We start from the raw sequence: 23,857 nt of genomic DNA, 5'->3' as shown, positions 1-23,857 counted from the left end.
TATATAAACTTGGTTTAATTTCCACAATGTGGTAATTTCTCCCCTGTTAACTATTTTTAAAAGAAAATCAGTCTGGTGAATGCACTCCACTGTACCAAATCATAATATATGCCATATATTAGAATATGCCCTAGTATGCATTCAATAGGACCCTTAATATGGATACATTGTTCTTTAAAATATTTCCATCCATGATTTTAACATAAAGTTGGTGTGGACAAAGTGGGGTTACCAGGCATAATAATATACTTATTCTTTCAGTGAAACTAAAATTTTGTGGGTTGCTTGACAGCTTGGTCTTTACATCATTATTTATTTATTTTATATGCTTTTCTAGACCAACTCTCTTAAGCCAGAAATCTTGGAGCATCATAAACAATAAAGCCATTAAAATATATAAATAAAGTTACAATAATAAAAAGCTAACAGTATGATGTTATAAATTGAGTCATTATATGATGATCCTCTATAGAAGGGAGAAGAAGAAGAGTTGGTTCTTATATGCCGCTTTTCCCTACCCGAAGGAGGCTCAAAGACCGTTTATGCACTGGAGGTTTCATGCCAGGCTGCAGGCTGGAGTTTTAGTCGTGGGAGGTTGTCCCACCTCTTCCTGCACCCACATGGGCAAGCATTTGGCCCGGGGCACCTCATTCACCCCTGATTTGTACTCCAGCATGAGTGCTGGGGCAGTGAAGTTCCCAGTGCATAAATGGTCAAAGCGGCTTACAGTCACCTTCCCATTCCTCTCCCCACAACAGACACCCTGTGGGGTGGGTGAGGCTGAGAGAGCCCTGATATCACTGCTCGGTCAGAACAGTTTTATCAGTGCTGTGGTGAGCCCAAGGTCACCCAGCTGGCTGCATGTGGGGGAGTGCAGAATCGAACCCGGTATGCCAGATTAGAAGTCCGCACTCCTAACCACTACACCAAGCTGGCTCTAGGAGGATGTAGGAGGAGAACCTCAAGCTATTGGGAAATTTGTTAAAGAATCCCACACCTTCAAGGATACAAGAATGTGGAAATATAGCAGTACGTTATGGTGATACCTTTCTTCACTTTTCCCCAATTCCATTTATTATGCTGCGATTGGATTACCATAATGTAATCCATAATGGCCATGACTCAGCACGGCTGCCAGTTGATACTGTGGAGGGCTGGATGGAGGCAGAAACAACTGCCCCAAAGGCTCGTCCATGGCACGACCTATGTATGTACATATGTGCAGAGTCAGAGTGGATAGGTGGGACCCGCAGCACCTATAAAGGTACATGAACAGGTCCTAGCCGCTTTACCCAGGATGCCATGGAGCAGCTCTCCACCCATTGTATGTTGATGTGGAAACAGCCTTGTTCCAGTATTTGAGGTGCATGTTTCATTGTTAATATTTTGTCCCAGCTGTAGGTTTGCATGGGATGGAGCCTGTTGGCAGGGAGTTTGGTGTTTGATCGGACTCCCTGGGGCATGGGGCCTCCATAAGAGGTAGCACGTAAATGAGTGAGGCTTACCTGGCTGGGAGACCAGTGGTTTGTTGCCAAATGAGGTGGGTTTCCGTTGGCTCCCTTGCACAGGTCTATTCTCAAAGGGCGTACTTCAGTAGGCAAGGGGATCTGCTCTTCTGGCTGGGAATGATGCAGTTCCCTAGGGCGCCTCTGGACTCCATGGGTTTTGGTGCAGTCCACTGACTGCTAGGTCAGCTTCCCTCTCCCATGCTGTGCCATTAGGAGGTAATAAAACTGTGGCCTTGTTTATACCTAACATTGGCGTGTCACGTCTTATTCCAGCCCAAAATGTCCTCCTGTGAGTCAATCCCTAATCTCTTCAACATAACAGTGGTCCATATAAAGGAGAACCAATTTGGTGCAGTGGTTAAAGAGTTGATTAGGACCAAGAAGACCTGACTTAAAATACTCATTCTGCCATGAGATTTACTTGGAGCAGAGATACCGTTTCAGTCTGACATATGGTTCTTACTCATTGGACCATTGAAAAATAATCATAATCTAAAACAAATAACATGATTACTTGAGAGTGTGGAAATGTTCTTTTTTACACAACATCTTCTCCATTAATATCAGTAGAAGGACCTAATCTACCGGCAGTAAGGAGTATGGGTATATGGGTATTCAGTGCTTCCAAATATGCACAATATTCTGTGTATACCATAACAAGCACACTTTTGGAACAATTCTGCATTGGCTTGTCTTAGAATGAAGTTTTTTTCTCTACTGGCTGCCAGTATTAAAGGGGCTATCAAAACACATTGGCACTTTGTTTCTAACATGACAGGTTTCAAGGAGGCACCACAGATTGGATTTAAAAGAACTAAAATCTGTGGGATAATATCAGACATTCAGATCAATTTAGATCCCATAGATCATTGGATCAGGTTACAGGTCACTTGAAATGTGGGAACTGTAAGTTGTTCCAAGGTTCTTGAGATTGAATTTCATTAGTGTAATTTTTACAAAGAGCCAGTTTAGTGGTTAGGAGTGTGGACGTTTAATCTGGCATGCCAGGTTCAATTCTGCACTCCCCCACATGCAGCCAGCTGGGTGACCTTGGGCTTGCCATGGCACTGATAAAACTGTTCTGACCGAGCAGTGATATCAGGGCTCTCTCAGCCTCACCCACCTCACAGGGTGTCTGTTGTGGGGAGAGGAACAGGAAGGTGACTGTAAGCTTCTTTGAGACCCCTTTGGGTAGATAAAAGTGGCATAGGGATAACTACAGGAGATGAGCCATTTCTTTGCCAGACACAGAGCACTTCCGAGCTTAGTTCTGCAATTGGGTCAGGCCATAGTATGAACAAAAGTGGTTACTACCCAGAGAAAAGTTACTGCTTCAACAGAAGGAAGGAAAGGATGGTCTATCTGAGCAGAAACGTGCAACAGCCATGGGGACCTGCATAACTTTACTAGGAGTTGAGGCAACAGGGCTTGCAAGTCCATTTCCTCACAAAAGAAAGATGAAGGATGCAGCTCTAAGCATACTAACTAGGAAGCATATAATCTTGAGTTTAATGGGAATTAAATCTGAGTAAACATCCTTAGCTGTTATCCGGGTGGCCCATGGTAACTCAGTCTTCTTAGATCTCAGAAGCTAAGCTGGATGGGACACTCCCAGGGAAGTCCAGGGTTGCTGCACAGAGGTAGATAAGTGCTAACTGTCTCTCTTTGTCTTTTGCCTTGAAAACCCTATGAGGTTTTCCTGTGTCATTTGTGAGTTGACATCACTTTCCACTAGCTAACGTTCTTAGGTATGCACTGCATACCAGGTACATTTATCTACTAGAATGCCCCATTCATTGTATACTTCTTACCAAATAAAAGACATTATTAATTTTGACGCTGAACTATTGAGAAAATGAATTAATGGATAGTGTGAATATCATATTGAATAGATTTATATTTAGCATTCCTATCTAAAATTTCAAAATGGTTGTTCTAAAATTGATTTGAGTGAAAGGTAGAAATGAGCATTGTACTCTTTTTCTAATTTTCTTTGAAATCCCACATAAGACAGATGCTGGTGCTTAGCCACAAGAATCTTTAATGGAAATCAATGTGTTTTTTTTCTTCCACTACAGATCATCCAGCTAGAACTCTTTAACAATGTAGCTCATACATGATGAATGAGGAGACTTTGGTATCATGTTCTAAAGATGGTAGGATGAAACAAAGCACCTATCTTCTAGCAGAGCATTCCATTGCAGATAGCTAAAATATTTGGTACAGGATTATATTGTGCTTAATTTTAGTTTTTGTTCTTTCCTGACAAATATCACAGTAGACATTTAGACCAATACCCTTCCTGATTGACCAAATTCATTCTGTGATTCCCCCAAAAGCAACATCCCAGTGTAAATTTATACAAACAGCTTTGTTTCCCTTGTTACCTCATTAACCTTTCAGATAAACAGGATTAAGTAGAGTAATTGCTTTGGTAGTTTAAAATCATCTAACTAAACATATGGACCGGTATCCAGACTGAGAAATTTTGATGACAAGGTATATGAGGGAGATACTATATATCCCCCCCCCCAAAAAAAAAGACCAAACAAACCTAGGGGTAGACTGTAAGTTGTTTTGGTTTACATTTTAATTTTGTTACTTAGCACTGCTTATGTGATCAGAGAAGATTTTTACAAATTGCACTCTGGAGTATGTTCAGTAGTGAACAAGCCACTACTACCAACCAGAAGCCCCATAATTTGCACTAACTGAAAATTGGACCATAGTGCAGACTGACCAAACTGCTGTTGTTATTAACTGTTATTCCACCCTATTTATTGTTGTTGTTATTAAGTACTGTTATTATAGTGCACTATTTGATACAAGTTCACTGTTAAATGAGCTTCATATTGAATGTTCATTGTACTTGACCACATATGAGAGTTAAAATGTAAATTGCCCTGAGCCAAAAAGCAGGGCAGCATATAAATATAATAAATAAATAAATACAAATACACGAGTTAACAAACAAATGTGAGAATGAATTTTGACCTCAGTAGCATATCCAAGACCAACAAAGTTCAGTTCTGGGTATAAGCGAGAACTTTGCATGTATACATACACACTTCTGCAGGTACACTGAAACAGATTTTCTCGGGTATTACGTATAGGAGAGGGGATGGTAGTTGTCAGGAAGGGCTCATTACAGTCAAGATACAGAAGTCCAGTTTATTGGTCATAAAGGTGCTACTGGACTGGATAAAATGCAAGTGGCTTCCTGCTGGCAAACACAGGATGGTAAATCTCACTTTTGCAGCCCTCCTCGCACCGTCCATGTTTTTTCTCTGCCCCGTCAAGGCTTTTTGCCTCCTGATGAGGCTGAAAGGGAAAACAAAGTGAGTTTCTCCCTCTGCTCTTTAGCTTGTCAATCACAGCCAGCCACCAATCATAACACAGTAGTTCTCTCATGACCTGAAACTTTCTCCCCCCCAGCCCCAAAATTATTTTTAAGGCATTTCCATATTGTTATGCAGTAATGCCATAACATAGATAAATCCTTAATAAAATCCATGCCACCCTGTTGCTATGAAGAAAGACCAGAATGATACATTATTCCCCCCTTTAGGGATTTGTATTTTTTTTTCTACTTTATTTCTGTCTGGGTGAATTTCTGAGATGCTGCACATTGTTCCTGGAGCCAAAAAGATATTTTATGCTAATTGTAGGCTTAAAAACAAAGCGAAAACATGTCTAAATGATCAGGAGAAGGCAACCAGCTCACCTGTCCCCCCCCCCCCATTTCCCACCTCCAGCAGATGCAAACGAAAAAAAAAACATTTTAAGCTAAAGGTAAAGGTAAAGGTATCCCCTGTGCAAGCACCGAGTCATGTCTGACCCTTGGGGTGACGCCCTCTAGCGTTTTCATGGCAGACTCAATACGGGGTGGTTTGCCAGTGCCTTCCCCAGTCATGACCGTTTACCCCCCAGCAGCAAGCTGGGTACTCATTTTACCGACCTCGGAAGGATGGAAGGCTGATTCAACCTTGAGCCGGCTGCTGGGATCGAACTCCCAACCTCATGAGCAAAGCTTTCAGGCGACTGCCTTACCACTCTGCGCCACAAGAGGCTCATAATTTAAGCTAATGGGAGGCTTAAAAACAAGCTGCTCAGACCCCCTGTAGGATCAGGAGATCACTCCCCCTCTTTCCCACCTCATTCCCACCTCCAGAAGACGCAGATGGGACTATTTTTGCCTGTCCCAGTTGTGAGAAGGCTGAATAGGTAACTGAAGCCCCAAAAGATATTTTGTGCTAATGGGAGGCTTAAAATCAAAGCACACACATGGCTGAATGATCAGGAGAAAGTTGCTAGATCACACCCCCTTTTCCAGCTCATTTCCTACCTCCAAAAAACAGAAATGGAGCTGTGTTTTGCCTGCCTGATCCCAAGAAGACCATGGACACTATAAAGAGGATTTTATTTCAACTTGGAAAATGTAGGTTTGCAGTCCTGCTGCAACACGGACTGCACCATTTTAGAAAAAGAAAACTTAAGGCAGGAAATGGAGGGGGGAGTGCAGAAGTGAGGGTGGGATAAAGCTGCTGAAACTGGTAGTTTCTGCAATTGAGGGTGTCAAATCCAGTTTTCTGGTGAAATTGCATGGTGAAATTGCAAGGAGCCTACTTGGCAGCCATGGGATGTTGGCAACATCATGTGGAGGGGCCTGAATATGCTGCCAACATTCGGAGGCTGCCGAGCTACATTTTGCATGTGTGGAAATGCCCTTAGTTCTCACATCCTGTGTTAAGTCTTTCATTATCTGTATGCTGATTGCTGCTATTCATAAACCTTACCAATTGTATTATTCCAATCGTAGCTGCACTTATGCATCTTCACCCTAATTAGCCCTTCCTGGCAACAAACACCCCCCCCCCCCACACACACACACACTCACGTAACACTTCAGGAAATCTGTTTCAACTTACCTGAAGAAGTGTGGATCTAAACTTGCCAATTCTCTCAGTCCTGACTTATACCGAGAATTGAATTTTGTTGGGCTTGGAGGTGCCACTGGACTCAAACTTAGTTGCCACGTCTGTTGGTTAATTCTTGGACTTGCATGCTTCTTTGCTGCCATTCACACAGCTTATTAACTGTTTTATTCAATCTCAGCTATATTTTTTGTCCAGTTACTTATGAATCTTCACTCTAGCTAGGCAGCTAACCCCCCCCCCCCCACACACACCCTATAATTACCGGTTGAGGAAAACTGTTTCAGTATATCTGAAGGAGTGTTCATGCACATGAAAGCTTATAGGCAGAATTAAACTCTGTAGGTCTAAAAGGGAGTACCAGAAGAACGTCTACTTCTGCTTCATTGACTATGCTAAAGCCTTTGATTTTGTGGAGCACAACAAATTGTGGCAAGTTCTTAAAGAGATGGGAATACCAGAGCATCTTATTTGTCTCTTGAGAAATTTATATGCAGGTCAAGAAGCAACAGTGAGAACTGAACATGGAATCATTGACTGGTTCAAAATTGAGAAAGAAGTTCGGCAAGGCTGTATACTGTCACCTTGCCTATTTAACTTGTATGCAGAGCACATCATGAGAAATGCGGGATTAGAGGAGTCACAAATTGGGATCAAGATTGCAGGGAGAAATATCAACAACCTCAGATATGCAGATGATACCACTCTAATGGCAGAAAGTGAAGAGGAACTAAAGAGCCTGTTGATGCGGGTGAAGGAGGAGAGTGCAAAAGTTGGCTTGAAACTCAACATCAAGAAAACAAAGATCATGGCATCCGGCCCTCTCAATTCATGGCAAATAGATGGGGAAGAAATGGAGATAGTGACAGATTTTATTTTCCTGGGCTCCAAGATCACTGCAGATGGGAACTGCAGCAAAGAAATTAAAAGACGCTTGCTCCTGGGGAGGAAAGCTATGGCAAATCTAGACAGCATCCTAAAAAGCAGAGACATCACCCTGCCAACAAAAGTGCGTTTAGTCAAGGCTATGGTATTCCCAGTTGCAATGTATGGCTGCGAAAGTTGGACCATAAGGAAGGCCGAGCATCAAAGAATTGAGGCTTTTGAACTCTGGTGCTGGAGAAGACTCTTGAGAGTCCCTTGGACTACAAGGCGAACAAACCGGTCAGTCCTAGAGGAGATCAGCCCTGACTGCTCTTTAGAAGGCCAGATCCTGAAGATGAAACTCAAATACTTTGGCCACCTCATGAGAAGGAAGGACTCCCTGGAGAAGAGCCTAATGCTGGGAGCGATCGAGGGCAAAAGAAGAAGGGGACGACAGAGAATGAGGTGGCTGGATGGAGTCACTGAAGCAGTAGGTGCAAACTTAAATGGACTCCGGGGAATGGTAGAGGACAGGAAGGCCTGGAGGATCATTGTCCATGGGGTCGCGATGGGTCGGACACGACTTCGCACATAACAACAACAACAGGTCTAAAAGGTACTGAGCGAAGCTTATGCCAGTGGATCCTTGTGCCTGAAGAGACCTTCCAACTGTCAGTTTTCCTTGTACAAATCAAGATGAGCTTGTTCTTAGCTCCCTGCCTGATGCACAATATGGGCCCATTATGCACGGCCGCCGAAACGGCGATTTCGGGTCACATGGAAAACGCGGAGGGGGAAGACGCGACGCATACCGGTTATGCACGGGGCGGGGCGCGACGGCGGCAAAACCCGGAGCGGCGGGAGTCGAGGCGCCGATGCGGCGTCAAAGAGCGAGGCGAGGGCGGCGCTGCGCCGGGAAGCGCCCGCTGCGCTGGAGGTCAAGGGCTGTAAGGGCGGAAGCAACCTGCGCAGGCGCAGTCCTGCCGGTTGTAACGGTGAGGGAGGGGGAGGGAGGGAGCGCTGTGGCTGTGAGGTCCAGTACCGAGATGGAGTCCAGGGCAGCGGCGGCGGCAGCCGCAGAGGCGGCAAGAGCCGTGACCACCCTAATAAGCGCTGTACAGGGCCTAATGGTGGCCACATCCACGTCCAGCCGGCAACAGCATCGCCGGCGATGGCAGCGGAGGGGGCACCGAGTCAAGGAGGCATGGCGCAGGTCGGGCCTCTGGTGGGGCGCCTCACTGTCCTGGAGGCGAGCTGCCAGCCGCCGGTGGCACGCTCTGTCCGGAGTGCGCTTCCCGAGGGTCCGCTGGGCCGAGCGGCGCAGCCGAGACTGGTGGGAGAACTATGTGACAGCCAGCTGGAGTGACGACCACTGGATCGATAACTTCCGCATGACGCGGAGCACATTCCAGGAGCTTGTGGCAGCCCTACAGAGCCGACTGGAGAGACAAGCCACCAACATGCGGCTGCCTATCCCCGTAGAGAAAAGGGTAGCCATTGCCCTATGGTACCTAGCGACAGGGGACACGTATCGGGACGTCGCCCACCAGTTCGGCGTTGGGGTCGCCACTGCAGGGGAGATCATACGGGAGGTGTGTCTGGCGATGGAGGCGGAGCTTTACCAGACGGTAGTGTGCCTGGGAGACAGGGTCGGCGAGGTAGGCACAAAGGGCGCGGCAGATGGGCGGGCAGGGGAACGGGACAGTAGCAGGAAACCCTAATACCCCTGTCATCCACAGATAATGGATGGTTTCGTACGCCTAGGGTTCCCCCACTGCATCGGGGCCGTCGATGGCTGCCACATCCCCATCCGTGCACCCGGGAGGCGTTACGATGAATATGGAAACAGGAAGGGCTTCTGTTCCGTCATTCTCCAGGGGACAGTAGACCACAGTGGTCGGTTCATCGATGCAGAGGCAGGCTGGGGTGGCCGGCGGAACGACGCCTTCGTCTTCCAGCAGTCCAACCTGCGCGCCGCCATGGACGCGGGGGCATACGTCCCAGGGAACCCTACTGTCACGATGCAGGGCGTCCGCGTGCCAGCCCTGATAGTAGCAGATGGGGCATACCCCCAACGGCGGTGGCTCATGAAACCATACGCCCCCCCGCGGGACGCGGTGGAGGCGTACTTCAATGGCCGTCTGTGCCGTGCACGCAACGTTGTGGAACGGGCGTTCGGCCGGCTGAAAGCGCGCTGGCGATGCCTGCTGTCATGCCTGCAGGCCGCCATCGCCAACGTCACCCCGGTGATCATAGCCTGCGTCATCCTCCACAACATCTGCGAGGCACATGGCCACGAACTCCGTCTGGAAATGCCCCCGAGGGAGACCATTGAGGTCGAGGAGGAGGGGCTGCCTACTCGCCGGGATCGCTTGCGCACACGGCAGCTGGGTCAACGCGTCAGGGATGCCGTGGCGGCATACATCTTCGAGCGGAGGCCGCGGAGGGGTGCCCGGTGAATGATGACAGCGAATGACAGGTGAAGTGAAGGGCCGACCCACTGTCGGGAGGGCCATTTATTAGATTTGGGTGGCGCGCCCCTTACATCCGTCGCTGTCCCCGCCCTGCCCGCGCCCCCCGCCGGCCGCCCATGCCAGTAGCCCTCCCGCGCCCCCTTCCCCGGCGCCGCGCGGGAGGATCCTCGGCAGCACCCTCCCCCTCCCCCTCCCCCTCCCCCTCCTCTGCCCCCTGTGCTATGGCGAGCGGGGCCTCCACAGGCACCGCGACGGGAGCCGCAGCGGGTGACCCGGCCAGTGGGTTGTCGCCGGCGGCAGGAGGCTCGGCGCCCAGGGGTGCCATCCGCTCTAGGGCCGTGGCGATGCGGTCCAGAGCCGCAGCTGCTGTTGCGAGGGAGGCGGCAGGACCGGCCATGATTTCTCGCAGCAGGACCTTGAACTCTTCCCACTCCTGCCGTTCCCGCGCTTCCCCCGCCCTTCCGAGCTCCAGGAGGGCAGTCTCAAACCGGCGCCGCTCAGCCAGCTCCTCCTGCCCCTGCTCCAAAAGACGTTCCCCGACAGTGGTCAGGAGCGCCACGCGGCGCCGCCGCCTCCGCTCTCGTTGCAGCCGCTCCTCGGCTGAGAGCGCCCCGAGGTCCAAGCCCGGTCCCTCCCCGTCGTCCGCGCCGTCGCCATCCCCACCGCCATCACCTGCAGGCAGGGAGGGAGGGTTGGGGTGCTGCCAAACACCTGTCCCGTCGTCCCCCCTCCCTGGGACCCTGCGTCAGCCTACGCACCTGCAGAGTCGTCCCCCTGGCGTTCAGGATCAGAGGCGGCGTCTGGGGATGGTGGGCTCCTGGCCGCCTCCTCCCCCCACGGTGCACCTGCGGGCAACAGATCGGAATGCGGCCCAGTATGCCGCCAGTGCCCCCTGGCACCTGGGAGCCGGCCCAGTGTCTGGCAGTGGCCGCGGACCCCACTCTACCCATTCCCCCTTCGCGTGGCATCCCCCCCGTACCCGTGGTGTCCTGGGTTCCGGCCGACTCCTCGTCCGTCTGGCCCCCCTGGTCGCTCTCCCCCCCAGGGGACGGCGGCGCCGTGGATGGACCTGGTGGGGGCAAAGACAGGGGGTAGGCTGGTAGCCCGTGGCTTCGGCCCCGACCCCAGCACCCAGTCGTCCACCCGCACAGGAGCGGTACCTGCGCGAGGCTCCCGCTGCCTCTGGGACGCACGTGGTGCCAGTAGGGCCCCGCCGGCAGATGCCGGTCTCTTCGGCGGCCGCCCACGGCCTGCCCACTCAGCCTCCACTACTGCGGCCTGCCGGGGAACACGTCGCACGCTGAGGCTCCGTGCCACGCGTCGTGGCCGCCCACTGCCCCGCGTCCCCAGGATGTCGGCGAGCCTCTGGTAGTGCGGGCATGTGGCCGGCTCTGCACCCGTGCGGTCATTGTGCTCCCGGACACGAAAGTACTCCTGCCGCAGCGCCTTGGTCTTCGTCCGACACTCCAAGGCGCTGCGGACGAAGCCCCGTGCCCGGAGGTCCCTGGAGACGCGCTCAAAAACCTCTCGGTTCCTGTGAGACGCGTGCAGTGCCTCCTGGACGTCAGGGGCACCCCAGACGTCCAGGAGAGCCACGACCTCATGCTCCCGCCAGCTACGGCCCCGTCCGCCCTGTTCGCTGGTGCTTGCCGTTGCCGAGGAGCTGGGCGTCGGGTAGTCGTCCGCCTGTGCAGGGGGACCCTCTGGCGCTGGGGCAGGGGTTCTCGAACGGCGCGCTGCCATGTCCGGCTGCTCGCTGTAGCCGCTTCCCTGCACCGCCACTGGGCTACTAGCCGGCAATGGGTTCTCCGCGTGGTGGCCGAGCAGTACAGGCAACGTGGATGCGTATTGGGCGTTCCTCGTCGCCGTCGCCGCGTCCGGGGGATGCCGCTGTCAGTGGGAACGTCAGGGGCCGTCCGAGGACCCGTCGCGAGACCCTGAGCCGGATACGACGGGGGCGTGGTGGGAAGGGGCGGGGACTGGGCGCGGCTGGCCACTTTTGACCATGCAGCGCACTTGGAGGGAGCGGCGTGATGGTGCTCGATGGCAATGTCGGGCAGTGGAGCTATTCTTGCTCCACTGCCTGGCCATGGGCCACTCACGCCGCTTAATGACCACGCGCCAGCTGGTCAATTGCTTTGATGTGTTTAGGGCGGCCTCTGCATACCTAGAGGCCGCAGGATACTCCCGGACACCCCGCCAGTGCCGGGAGAAGTTCGAGCGGCTCCGCGCCGCCTTCTTTTCGGCTCTCCGAGCCATTGCTGCCGGCAATCCAGGGCCGCCTCCGCCTCACGCGGATGTCCTGGATCTCATGTGGGCGGAGGCCGGCGCACCCATATGGATTTTACGGCAGCAGGAGGGTGTGTATGGCGGCAACGGGCGTGAGTGCGGACCCGGGCCACTGGCCCGGCCGTGCTCCGGCGCCTTGCCGTCATGGCCCTCTAGGGCCCTCCGGTACAGCCATCGCTCTCATCGGATCCCTGTCTTCCACCCTTACAGGGGATGCCTCGACGGACCCGACAGCTGCTGGACCTTCGTCGCCCACGTGAGCCCACCACAGGCTGCCGCCGCCGCCCTGCCGCTGGACAGTGGGGGGGATGTTTCCCTTTTGTTTAGCTGCCTTTTCCTCTGTTTCCCGTTCGCCCTCCTCCATGTTCCGTTCCCGGCCCCTTCCCTTCCCTTCCCTTCCCCCGTTCGTCCCAGTTAATGTTCCCTGTTTTGCCCTGTTGGCGTTTGCCCTCTATATATTGTTTATTGTTTACTTTCTTATATAAAGTATTTATTGTTTCGTACATCCCTCGCCTCCGTTGTGTTTTGTGGTTGGGGACTGGGTGGGGCGGCGGGTGGCGGGGTGCGGACCGGGCCCCTCTGCCATCCCTGGTTGGGGCCATGCTTTCCTCTGTCCCCCGCCTGTACTGTGCGGCTCGGTTGGGACTCCCCGGGACGCCCTCCCCTATAGGCTCCCCGGCCGCCGTCGTCTCCCCTTCCCCTTTAGGTCCCCTCCCCTCCCGCGGCGTTCAAGCCGCCGATTCGCTTCTGCCTCTGGGGCTCGACCCGGAACTGGCCGATTATGCACGTGGTGCATTCGCCGCCGCGTCTGATTGGGCCCTGGTTGTCACGGAAGCTGCGGTTTCTCCCGCAGTCCTCTAACGCGGCTTTTTCGGCGGCGTGACTCGCATCTGCAGCCCGTTGCCGCCGGCACCGTGCGTTATCGGTGATTTTAGTCGGCGCCATTCCACCCCGAATGTGCGTTAAAACCCCCGTGCATAATGGGCCATGGAGCTGCACTGACTAGTAGAAGAGTTGTGGGGCTGTTTCTCACACTTTGGTGGCATTGATTCCTACTGTGGAATAGAGCTGCCAGCAACTGGAATTCTATTTCATTTGGTATTTGTGAAGCATTTTTAGAGTTGCCTGAAAGAGAATTTTAGCCTCATGCATTAATCCACCAGGATTTCCAGAAGATAAAACATCTCTTGTGCTTGGTAGATTTTCATTTGCCCTCTTTGTAATCTCCTTTTGATATAAGATGTTTGCGTGACATGACCTTTGGTATTGGTTCTATTCCACATCTAGGAAAGAAATTGTTCTTCCATGATTATTTTCATCTGATAACTGGATGTCTATCTGTGATAACACTCAACCAGATTGCTTTTTTTGTTAAGATCATTCCTGGAGCATATAGCAGATTTTCAAACTGCTCAGATGATAGCATTATCCCTAGGATGATTTTACTCACCACTTTTCTTCTTATACTGTGAATGCCACAAAGAAGTTGCAGTTGCTGCAATCAGTCCAAGAAATGCAATGATAAAATGTTGATTTTGTCTTAGGCCTTTTGAGAAAGAATCTGGATGTGTTGCTTGTGTGTCATGCAGGACACTTCCTACATTCTCATCCAAATTCTTCTCCATACTTTGGAGTTCCAGATTTATGAGGAGAAATAAATACTTTCTTTGTTTTATTTTTAAAATGTTTAAACATTTTGTACATAGAACCATGTCTATGAGTTTTGCCATAAGATTCAAGTCCTTCTTCCCCCCTCCTTTTTATTACTGACCTCACAGTACTCTAGTCCTCCCATCCTGCACCTTTTCAAATCCTGAAACAGTTCAGTTCCCCCAGGCATCCCTTTCAGCATTTATAGAAGTGCTGGGGAGGGATTCAAAAGTGCTACACTGGGGGATCCCATCAGGATCCAGGCCTTCCATCATTTTGAAATGCCTTTCTATTGTGGCTGCAGCCTTTTGGCAGCCCTGAGGATGCCGTCACATTTTGTTTGGCCCCAATGAAGGCTCTGAGCATAGCCTAGCCTAAGAAAATTTAAATGCAAATAGACACATGAGCACACAAAGTTAGCATCGTGTTACTCTTATAAAAAGGCTGCACCACAAGGTCAGCTGCTGCTTTCTGTATATAACAACACCTCCTGGATTGCAGATTCCTATTTGATCTTGGATCCTATGAGTGGATAACCCAATGATCCAGTAAAAAATCTCTGACCCTATGTAGCTTGGGTTTGCAAATTAAACACTCTGCCTGCTTATTTTGTCAATATAGCCAACCTGTCTCAGACCTCCCTAAACTCCTGAAGGTACTAGCTCCTGCAGTTTGGACTGCTCATGCAGCTGTCTTTTCCTTATGATATCAGCCCAGTTTCTCATTTCTGGCTGTCACAGGGCTTGGCTAAGAGGGTGGATGGCAGCCCAGGCAGAGGTCAAGACTCCATAAAGAGAAAGGCAGCACACAAAGCATACCCACGCTTCAATTTACATCTTTAGTAGCTCCACATGGCTGTGGTTGTCTCCACCCAGTCTTTATTACAGGATGACAATTCTTGCTTCTTAGAGTGACCACACCACACTAAAGTCCGAACCCCCTGTACAATGCAGGGACTCATAACTACCTGCCCACCCACAGTGACCCCAATTTCATGCCCAAGTGATCCCTCCACTAAAAATCTCCAGAATCTATCCTGACCTGGAGGAAATTCACCTACCATCTTACAGTGGCAATCAGCAATTCCCTGGGTATTCAAGGAAGGGCCCCAAGAGACAAACACTGGGATATGTCTTCCTGCTAACCCACTCTCCTATTTCTCCCCCTTCTTGTCCCTCGAGGGCCCTGATGAATGTAAGCTTGCTGCATACTTCTGCCACAGTGGCCCTTGCACATTAGACTGCATACTCAGACTTCTGGCCACCAGCCTGATCTGATCTGTGCTACATGCTCTGCTCCTGCAGCCCCAATTATACTCAGATACTTCACACATTGCTCTGTAACTCATGTATGATTCAAAGCATAAGTCTCTTCTGCTTGAATAACTGAACTGTGTTTCTTTCTAACGGTAGAAGGTATAAACATCTGGATAAGAGAATTGTGTGGGCACCACACAATTATACAGTTTTTTTGCATGTATCTATGATACAACATGATCTAAAATTTCATCACTGAGAAAAGACAACTAATTTTTCTCTAATTACCTGTTTTGTTGAATCACTCCTTGAGGCCAAGTTAGTTATGGCTTTTATTATCTGAGTTACAGACAATTAATAAATATTGGCAAAATGATGTTATGTTTATGCAGATGCCTATGTTCCTAACCACTCACTGAAAAACGTCACTACAGTTCCCTAAATTCAAAGTTTTGCAAGCCCAGCATATTGCAAGAAAACAATGCTTCTGGAATGAAAATAACCACAACTTTATTGGTTATTGCAACTGCAAGAGCAGAGCATCTGGCACAGCATCCAGATCCCTGCTGGCTGATGCAGACCACAAGCCCTGCCCTCAGCCGACTTGTTGGGAGGAGGAGATAACCCAGGGGTGGCAGAATGCTAGAAGAAGACTTGGTTCTTATATGCCACTTTTCTCTACCTGAAGGAGGTTCAAAGCGGCTTACAGTCGCCTACCCTTTCCTCTCCCCACAACAGACACCCTGTGAGGTGGGTGAGACTGAGAGCCCTGATATCACTGCTCAGTCGGAACAGCTTTATCAGTGCCATGGCGAGCCCAAGGTCATGCAGCTGGTTGCATGTGGGGGAGTGCAGAATCGAACCTGTCTGGCTGCCAGATTAGAAGTACGCACTCCTAACCACTACACCAAACTGGCTAGGACCAACGCAGATGGTGGCCACTGTGTGGACTTCCTTGTCACTTCAGAGTGAGGGTACTTTGACAGCTTCTGAACTGGACATACCCCCAAATTTATTAAGGGGATCTTCCAGTTTTGGGGAAAACTAAGCACACAAACTGCCTTTCTTCAAAATGGATCTAGCTCCATGCTAATACCACCACAAAACATGGGTGACCCCAACTAGCTCCTGCCAAAGCTCCTACAGTGATGACTCAATTCATGTCAATATCAAAGCCATGTCAAATCTCAAGAAAACATATGTCTTATTCCCATTTGGCCAAATGGACACCATCTGTGCAAAATGTGGCCTTCTGATGATACAAAATGTCCAAGTGCCTTCCCTGGGCTTCAAACACCTGCCCAAGCCTATTGGTGTCCATTTTCCTGACCAAGTACACTATCTTAGTGCACCAGGAGCACCTCTCCAGAAAGCCTGACTAGAAGAGAATAATAGTGGGCAGCTTGAAGTATAGTGCACACAAATCTGCCTTTGCCCACTATAGCAGCTCCCCTGGACTTTACATCGATTCCCAGCCGGGAACGCGAGTCCCTCCCCATGCCACTGTAGCCCCTATTCAGGGATGCCAATACAGGCACAAACTACCTCTGGTTCCATCACAGGAACCCATAGCCTTCTGAGCCAGGTCAGCCCTGCTTGCAGCATTTCAAGACACTTTCTTTAAATACGCCCCTTATTTTGGGGAGTCGGCCATGCAAGACAGACTTCCCACCAAACAGGCTCTGTCCCCTGCCAACCAGTAAGATGTGACAAACCGAATATAATTTACTGACACCAAACCAAATGCAAAAAGCCATGCCCTTTAACAAATGACAACCCATTCTCAGCCATAACCAAGGGGCGGGAGGGTGGGAGCATCTTCAACCATTGCTCAGTGAAAGAGGCCAGGCCAAGAACACGGCTGCTTAGAAGCAGCCAGTGTGCTCCGCCCCCTCCCCCCGAGCATCCTGACTGCATTCAGCGTGTGCGCCCTCCCAGGTTGCCATGTCTTTTTCTCCGGCTCCCCGGCATCATCAGTGCCGGCCCTGGGTGATTCCAGGCCGTTCTTTATAAAAATTTATATCTCTAGCACTTAGCATTACATTTTATGACAAACATGGCCTGGCCCAACAAAATAATGTTTATGTCAGCTCCATTCCTTGTAATAAATTAATTTGACACCTCTGATTTATTTTATTATCTTGGAAGACTTTTTTGTTACTACAAACTGAAGGCAATTCAAAAAGTAGTGAAAGAAAATGTTTGTAAGGTTCATGCTTCTCCTTTCTTTGCTTCTTCACGTATATGATTGGGCCTTAATAGGATGATACTTTGTGAATGCTGTGTGAAGGGAATTTCGTCTGCTCTTCTCAAACGCAGAATGCTTCTTTGATATCTCCATATCTTTGATATCTTTGATCCAGAAGTTTATGCATGAGTCTCTTCTTTTTTTAACTGCTAAATTAGAAGGTCTGCTTCACACCACAGTCAGAGACAGATGTGTTCCCCTGATTTATGGCCATAATTCTGCCCTGTTCTGCAACATGACGGGCGAGTTCTGTCAAAATTATTGCTTTTATTTTCAGTCAGCTAACTTAACTGTTCATTAAGTCTTCGTGCTTAAAGGTGACCTGAAGGGTTTTTATTTTTTAGTTTCCCTCTCTCCCTCATTACTTCAGGGCCTGTGCCTTCAACTTGTCAGTGAAGTGTTGAAAATTGACAGTACTGAATGTAACTTAGGGAACAGTCTGTTGAGGGAGCCTCCAACTTCTTTGCCTTCACAAACAGCCAGGTTACCACTCATTCTCTCTTGAGTAGCTGGAAAAGCAAACTGACAATAGAGGAAGGCCCTTTCTAAAATTTTAGAACACTTCCAAAATACAAAATTTAGCAACTACAAATACTCCAAACAACTTACTTGACTGGTCCATTCAAGTACACATGTGAAATGTTAAATTCCCAACATCCCCTTGGCCTCACTTGCTTTCATCATCCATAGTCTCTCAGGTCCAATTCATATTTTACCATGGCAGTCTAAGAGCTGCTGATAAACTGCCACCCTGTTGTTTGGTCCATGTCACTTTAGTAATGTATGAATCAGGTTGTCATCAGCAGCTATGGGAAGGGTAATGGCAGGGAGCTAATTCATCTAGAACTTCAAGTGCCAGCTTCAAGTGCCTGGTGCCAGCAGCCAGCTGGGATTGGAGAGAGTGACCATGGGGTTGTATGTAACCCCTCTCCTTTTGAGATTCCTTAACAGTGCTTTGCTAAAGTATTTGGAACAACAGAACTATGCTTTGAACCTAGGATATTACATAACTAGCAAACATTTGTGAAATTAAAAGAAAAATATTTAAAGTTTTCTATATTTTGGAGGGTGTTTTTTCTACCCTACAGATATATCTGTGAGTGGTGAGATAAATATTCTCCAAGCTATCAGGAAGGTTCATCATATTTTCCTTAAAGACTAAAACTCTCCAAGCTTTAAAAAAAATGGGTCCTTAGACCAGTATTTTCTGAAAAAAATGCCCGGCCTTGTTCAATCTTTTGACCATGGAGGAACCTCTGAAACATCTTTCAGGCTTTGGGGAACCCCAGAAATAGGCACAAAAGTAAGATGCAGCAGGCAGTCAATCAGTCAATCAATCATTTACCATATCCATTGTGGAGAAAGAAACTGTGCTTGCAGAACGACAGGGGAAGTGGGTTCCAGTGACGTCTAGTAATGTCAGTGGCCATCCAAACTTTTGGGAAAGGCTACATACCCTTTCTCTGGAACCATGGTTGGGAATCCTTGATAGCCTGTTCCCAACAGATGTTAGATGCTAAGCTGGGAGTTGGACCAGATGTCCCTGGAGATCCCTTCTGATTCTATGATTCTACATGTTACCTAAGTAAAGGTAGAGGTATCCTCCTGTACAAGCACTGAGTCATGTCTGACCCTTGGGATGATGCCCTCTAGCATTTTCTTCGCAGACTCCATACGGGGTGGTTTGCCATTCCCTTCCCCAGTCATTACCGTTTTACCTCCCAGCAAGGTGGGTACTCATTTTACTGACCTTGAAAGGATGGAAGGCTGAGTCAACCTTGAGCCGGCTGCTGGGATCGAACTCCCAGCCTCATGGTCAGAGCTTCAGACAGCATGTCGGCTGCCTTACCACCCTGAGCCACAAGAGGCTCTTACACATGTTACCTAGTCTCAGGTAAAAAAGTACCACAGTGTCAAAATACATAATTTACTGTGGTAATTTTGTAGCCCAGTTGCATTTTCGTTTACAGAAAGTGAACTGTAAGAGGTAACTGGCTGCCCTTGGGGGCCAATGTTGACAATGTCCTAAGAGAATAAAATTCCATCAATACTTTTTTTTCACATTCTGCTAAAAAAAAATGTACAAGCTGAGTGTATTCCCAGGGTTTTCAGCTGAACTTCATTAAGAGTGGAGAAGTAGAGAGAAATAGGAATAAAGGAAAGGAACTGTTGAAATGCTAAGCTGGGCAGCAAACATAGCACCTCTGACAAGCTGACCCCAATGATTTATGTGACCTTCAATAAAGAATGGTTTGCATTCCAGTATTCTGATGTAGGCAAATCTATCCTGTTGGTGTTTCCCTGAATGTAACTACTAGAATCATATTAAGTCTCCATCGGGTACACTTGTTGGTTGCAGTGGCAATTGTAAATCCCACTGAATACAAGGTCAGTTCTTAGGAATTGAAGCTTATGTCTCTCCCCTCCCCTGCAAGCATTCTATGCTGTATTCCCCAAAGAATTTTTGTCAAATAGATCATGTTGCCTGCCACTACTTTGCAGTGAACATAAAATTCTTTTCAATTCTTCCTCCTACGTTGCCAGAGATCATATCATATTAAAAATGAATCAGCAAAACAAACAAAAATACGGGAACATGTTTCTGTCTCCATAGGAAGAAAAAATAGACACATTTAAAGTTTATATAGCAGTCTCTAACCCTTTTATTAGAACAACCTATAATCATGTGATCTGAAAGTATGCCAGCAGAGTTGGAGAAATAACTTAGGTCCACACAAGTAGAGTTAACTACAACAATAATAAGGCCCATTCCACACAAGGTTCAATGTGGCAAATTGCTTTTGGAAAGAAAAAACTGAATTTTAAATAGTGGAATTCGGCATGACTTTGTAGTGGAATCCAGTTACGTTTCAATAGTTTCCCACAGGTTTCCGGTCTCGGCAAAAAATGCTAGAAAGGAAGCGAATTTTGCCATGTTTTGTCCCGCCCCTGGCCGTCAATCAAATGAGCAGCCAATGGGTGGTTGTTACCATGCTCCAGGAAAGCCCCTTTGCCTTTAAGAACAGTTTTTTAAAAAAAGAAAAGAAAAACACACGTTGCAACAAATATGCCTTGATTCCTTGCTTCCTCCTAACGTAGAGACCCATCTAGCTGGCAGCTGGCGTGTGAGCTGCCGATTCATCGTTGCCATGCTCCCCCGAGTGAAAAAAAATCCCCCCCCATGCACGGGCGCGATTTTTGGCCGAAAATAAAGGGAACTTGCAAATAGGACCGTGTTGGGCTTGGTGACTTGAGGGGAGCTTTAAAGCAGCTCTGTGGAGGGACTGCAGCCGGAGAAGCCTCGCTGGGTGAATGAAGGCTCGCTGGTTTGTTGCTCTTCGCTCGCTCCGAGAAAAAAAATGGCGATCGCTTCGCCGGAAGTTCTGAGGAGAGAGACTTTGCTGAAACCGCAACAATGATAACACAGAGAACTTTTTTGAAACTGTTGCAGATTGTTTGCAAGAGTGTAGCACTTTCCAGCGGGTGAATCCACTTTTTGGGATTTCCCTGGAAGTGCTACAACGAAGCGCTTTTAACGGGACTGTTTCAGGAGTGTGGCAGATGGTGTACCATGTCGTGCATAACTGCATATTAGTAGCGATTACAATTTGCCACATTAAACTTGTGCGGAATGGACCTAAGATTTGAAGAAAAAAACAAACAAACAACTAAACCCTAACCATATGCTTTCTAATAGCAGTGAAACTTTCAGGATCCAAGAACTTAAAGGGAACAGTTCTGACCTTAAAATCCAAATTGTCTGACTTCATGTTATGTGATGACTGTAATATTTACTAGTAATTTTAATTTACTGTAATTTACAAAGAGGGTAAAGGGACACATTAGTGTCACTGCAGTGTATTGGCCTCTTTATATTCTTAAGTGATTGGTATTTTAATATTCAGTGATGGATGAGAACTTTTGACAATCTGTATAAGGAAAAATTCAATAGCACAACAGAAATTGGTTTTGATATCAACTCAACAAGGATGGGTAAAGACTGGGATGTGATCCTGTTCATTGAGCCTGTAGTCAATAAGAATGCTAAAAATGGTTTTTGGAAATGTCTGTTTATAATCTCTTCATAACTTACCTACATTAAATGGCCAAGCATTTCATTGTTCAACCTTTGTAAAACAACATTTCCAATCTCACATCTGAGCAAGTCAGTCTTTGAAGTCTGATTGCTCTGGACAAAGATGCTCATAGATATACTGTAACACAACTGTGGAAACACAGAGATATAGTTGTAAAGGCAATTGAAGAGATTTTTTAAAAGGGGGGAAAGAAAGGAAAAGTAGTCTCTGGAAGTTATGTTCTATTCCTGGCAGAAAAACTGTGACTTCAAAGAAGACTGGGAATGGTAGCAATACCTGAAATTATTACAAAATTGTATACAATATGCTCATTTCTGGTAAACTATAAAAATATATTGTGTGATTCATTCTTCAGATACAATGGGAGAAACACACACTGTAGCTAAGGCATCTAGCTGTGAGGGCAAAAGGTAGACCTGGAGAGGGCCCGTATTTCAAATAAATATACTTTGCATAGCGATGTTTACCCAGTGCTGATTTTCTTCACATGACATCCTGATTTTGTTCATAATTCAGACCAAGGAATATTTCCAAATGCTTTGCATCTTTTAAAACTTTTCTTTATTAATGAAATGTTGTATAAAACATATCAGAAGTGGGGCTACTGAGGAAGGGGAATGGACCAGGCTCCCCCTTTTATAAGGGTTTGGCCACAGGCACATGCCTCTTTCCCACTTCCAAGTGCCAACATTAATACTGTGTGAAAAAACACCAACATCAACAAAAACACACTATGATTAACTAAATGCAAAAAGTAACAATTATGTAATATTTACATAATTTACTCCCTATAATTTCTATCTAAAGATTTCTTTTTGTATTCTACCACATTTTTTCCAGACTGAATCAAATTCATTCCTTTGACAGACTCCTTGAATTATACAAATTATCATTCTTATACACTTATTTTCAGAACTAATTTATTTGCCTATGGAAGAATTCTAAGAGGCATCTTAACCCAGTTTTGTTCAATTGCTAATCAGGATGAAGAATTGTTCACATTCATCCAGCTGTCATCCAACATAATCTGGCAGCATTGTGGTAAATTTGGATATATGGAATAACAATTCAACCTAGTGATCATATAGATAAAGCCACTGAATATTTAACTTTAAGTATTTTAGATTTCCAAATAAATTCATTAATCTGGTTTTGCCATTCTTTCTGATATTTTTCATTAGAGATCATTTTTGTTTAAAACCTGTTTCACCAGTTTTGATGTACACCAGTTTGGTGTAGCAGTTGAGAGTGACATAAATCCAGGTTTGATTCTCCACTCCTCCACATGCAGCCAGCTGGGTGGCCTCAGGTTATTCATATTCCTGTTAGAGCTGTTTTCATAGAACAGTTCTATCAGACTCTTTCAGCCCCATCTACCTCACAGAGTAACTGTTATGGGGAGAGGAGTGGAAGGTGATTGTAAGCCACTTTGAGACTCCTTCGGGTAGTGAAAAGCAAAGTATAAAAATTAACTCTTCTCCTTAATATAGCCTTTTCCAGTCTATTAGCCAAGAAATATGCTAATATTTACCTGGCGTGGGGAAAACCATCATTGTTGATTCAGACTATTAAGGGGGATAAAGTTTTCAAACTGAAGATCATATTAATAGTCACTAATAATGGATTGTTAATGTTTGGTAAAATGTCGATGTAAAACCTTCACATCCTAGGGATTTCTGATTGAATAAGTTATTAATTGCCTCACAAATGTATTGTAAATGTATTGGTTGATCCATAAAATATTTACCTTTATTAGTAAAAGTAGAAATATCCTTAATCTTGGATTCTGTGAGGAATATCGATTTGTGTAAAAATCAGCAAATTCTTGTAGGATTTGTTCCATTGGAGTAACCATACTGTCATTCTTATCTTTAATAGCAGAAAATTTTCTCCTTTCCTTTCTTTTATTCAATTTATTCAGTTTTCTCTCATTTTCAAAAGTCAGCAAATTATTATCAATAGAGAAAAAATAATTAAAATCATCTTGAAGTTTTTATGATTTGCAGGTTATTCAATAACCCATTATCAAAACACCATATAAAGTCTTTTTCCTACAGAAGTTTAACATGAGCTATAGAATAATGATCTTCATAGAACATCAGTTCTTTACAAGGTTTGTCTTGTAACACTGATGTATTATGAGCTGCTAAAAAATAAGAGTAATCATGGGTTTGTGGAATGTTTTTAAATTGAATTCTGGGAGTGCATTGCCATTGATATCATGTTTTCTGACTACTTATCTATGTCCAGCAATGCTTATCTGTACATAAGTATAGCATTAGAATCTCCTCCCAATATCACAATGAATCTTATTATAGAAAGACTGTTAATTGTCATTTGGACCACCTACAGTTAAACTTTGTCCCTCAACATTCAATTTGCAAGTAGGTATTTTCATTTGGAATTTGCCTTAAAATCCATTATTTCAAAATTGTGACAGTTGATATATGAAGTATACATCTGATGTTGTTATAGGTAGACATATTTGATTTATACAAGTTTCTTATAAGAAAATTATGTGTTTTTTTCCTTCTAAC

General features: G+C 46.8%; 1 protein-coding gene across 1 annotated transcript; it reads left to right on the top strand.

Moving 5' to 3' along the window:
• The first annotated feature begins 8,694 nt into the window (after window positions 1-8,694).
• On the top strand, window positions 8,695-9,765 carry LOC143838877 (uncharacterized). The gene is made up of 2 exons (XM_077340785.1): window positions 8,695-8,964; window positions 9,046-9,765. Exons 1-2 carry the CDS (start codon window positions 8,698-8,700, stop codon window positions 9,763-9,765), a joined length of 987 nt encoding a protein of 328 aa, XP_077196900.1. The 5' UTR covers window positions 8,695-8,697.
• The last annotated feature ends 14,092 nt before the right edge of the window (window positions 9,766-23,857 follow it).

The sequence above is a fragment of the Paroedura picta genome, chromosome 5 (assembly GCF_049243985.1).
Source record: "Paroedura picta isolate Pp20150507F chromosome 5, Ppicta_v3.0, whole genome shotgun sequence".
Lineage (NCBI taxonomy): Eukaryota > Metazoa > Chordata > Lepidosauria > Squamata > Gekkonidae > Paroedura > Paroedura picta.
Note: the sequence above shows the minus strand (reverse complement) of the source record. Positions and strands in the feature narration are given on the sequence as shown.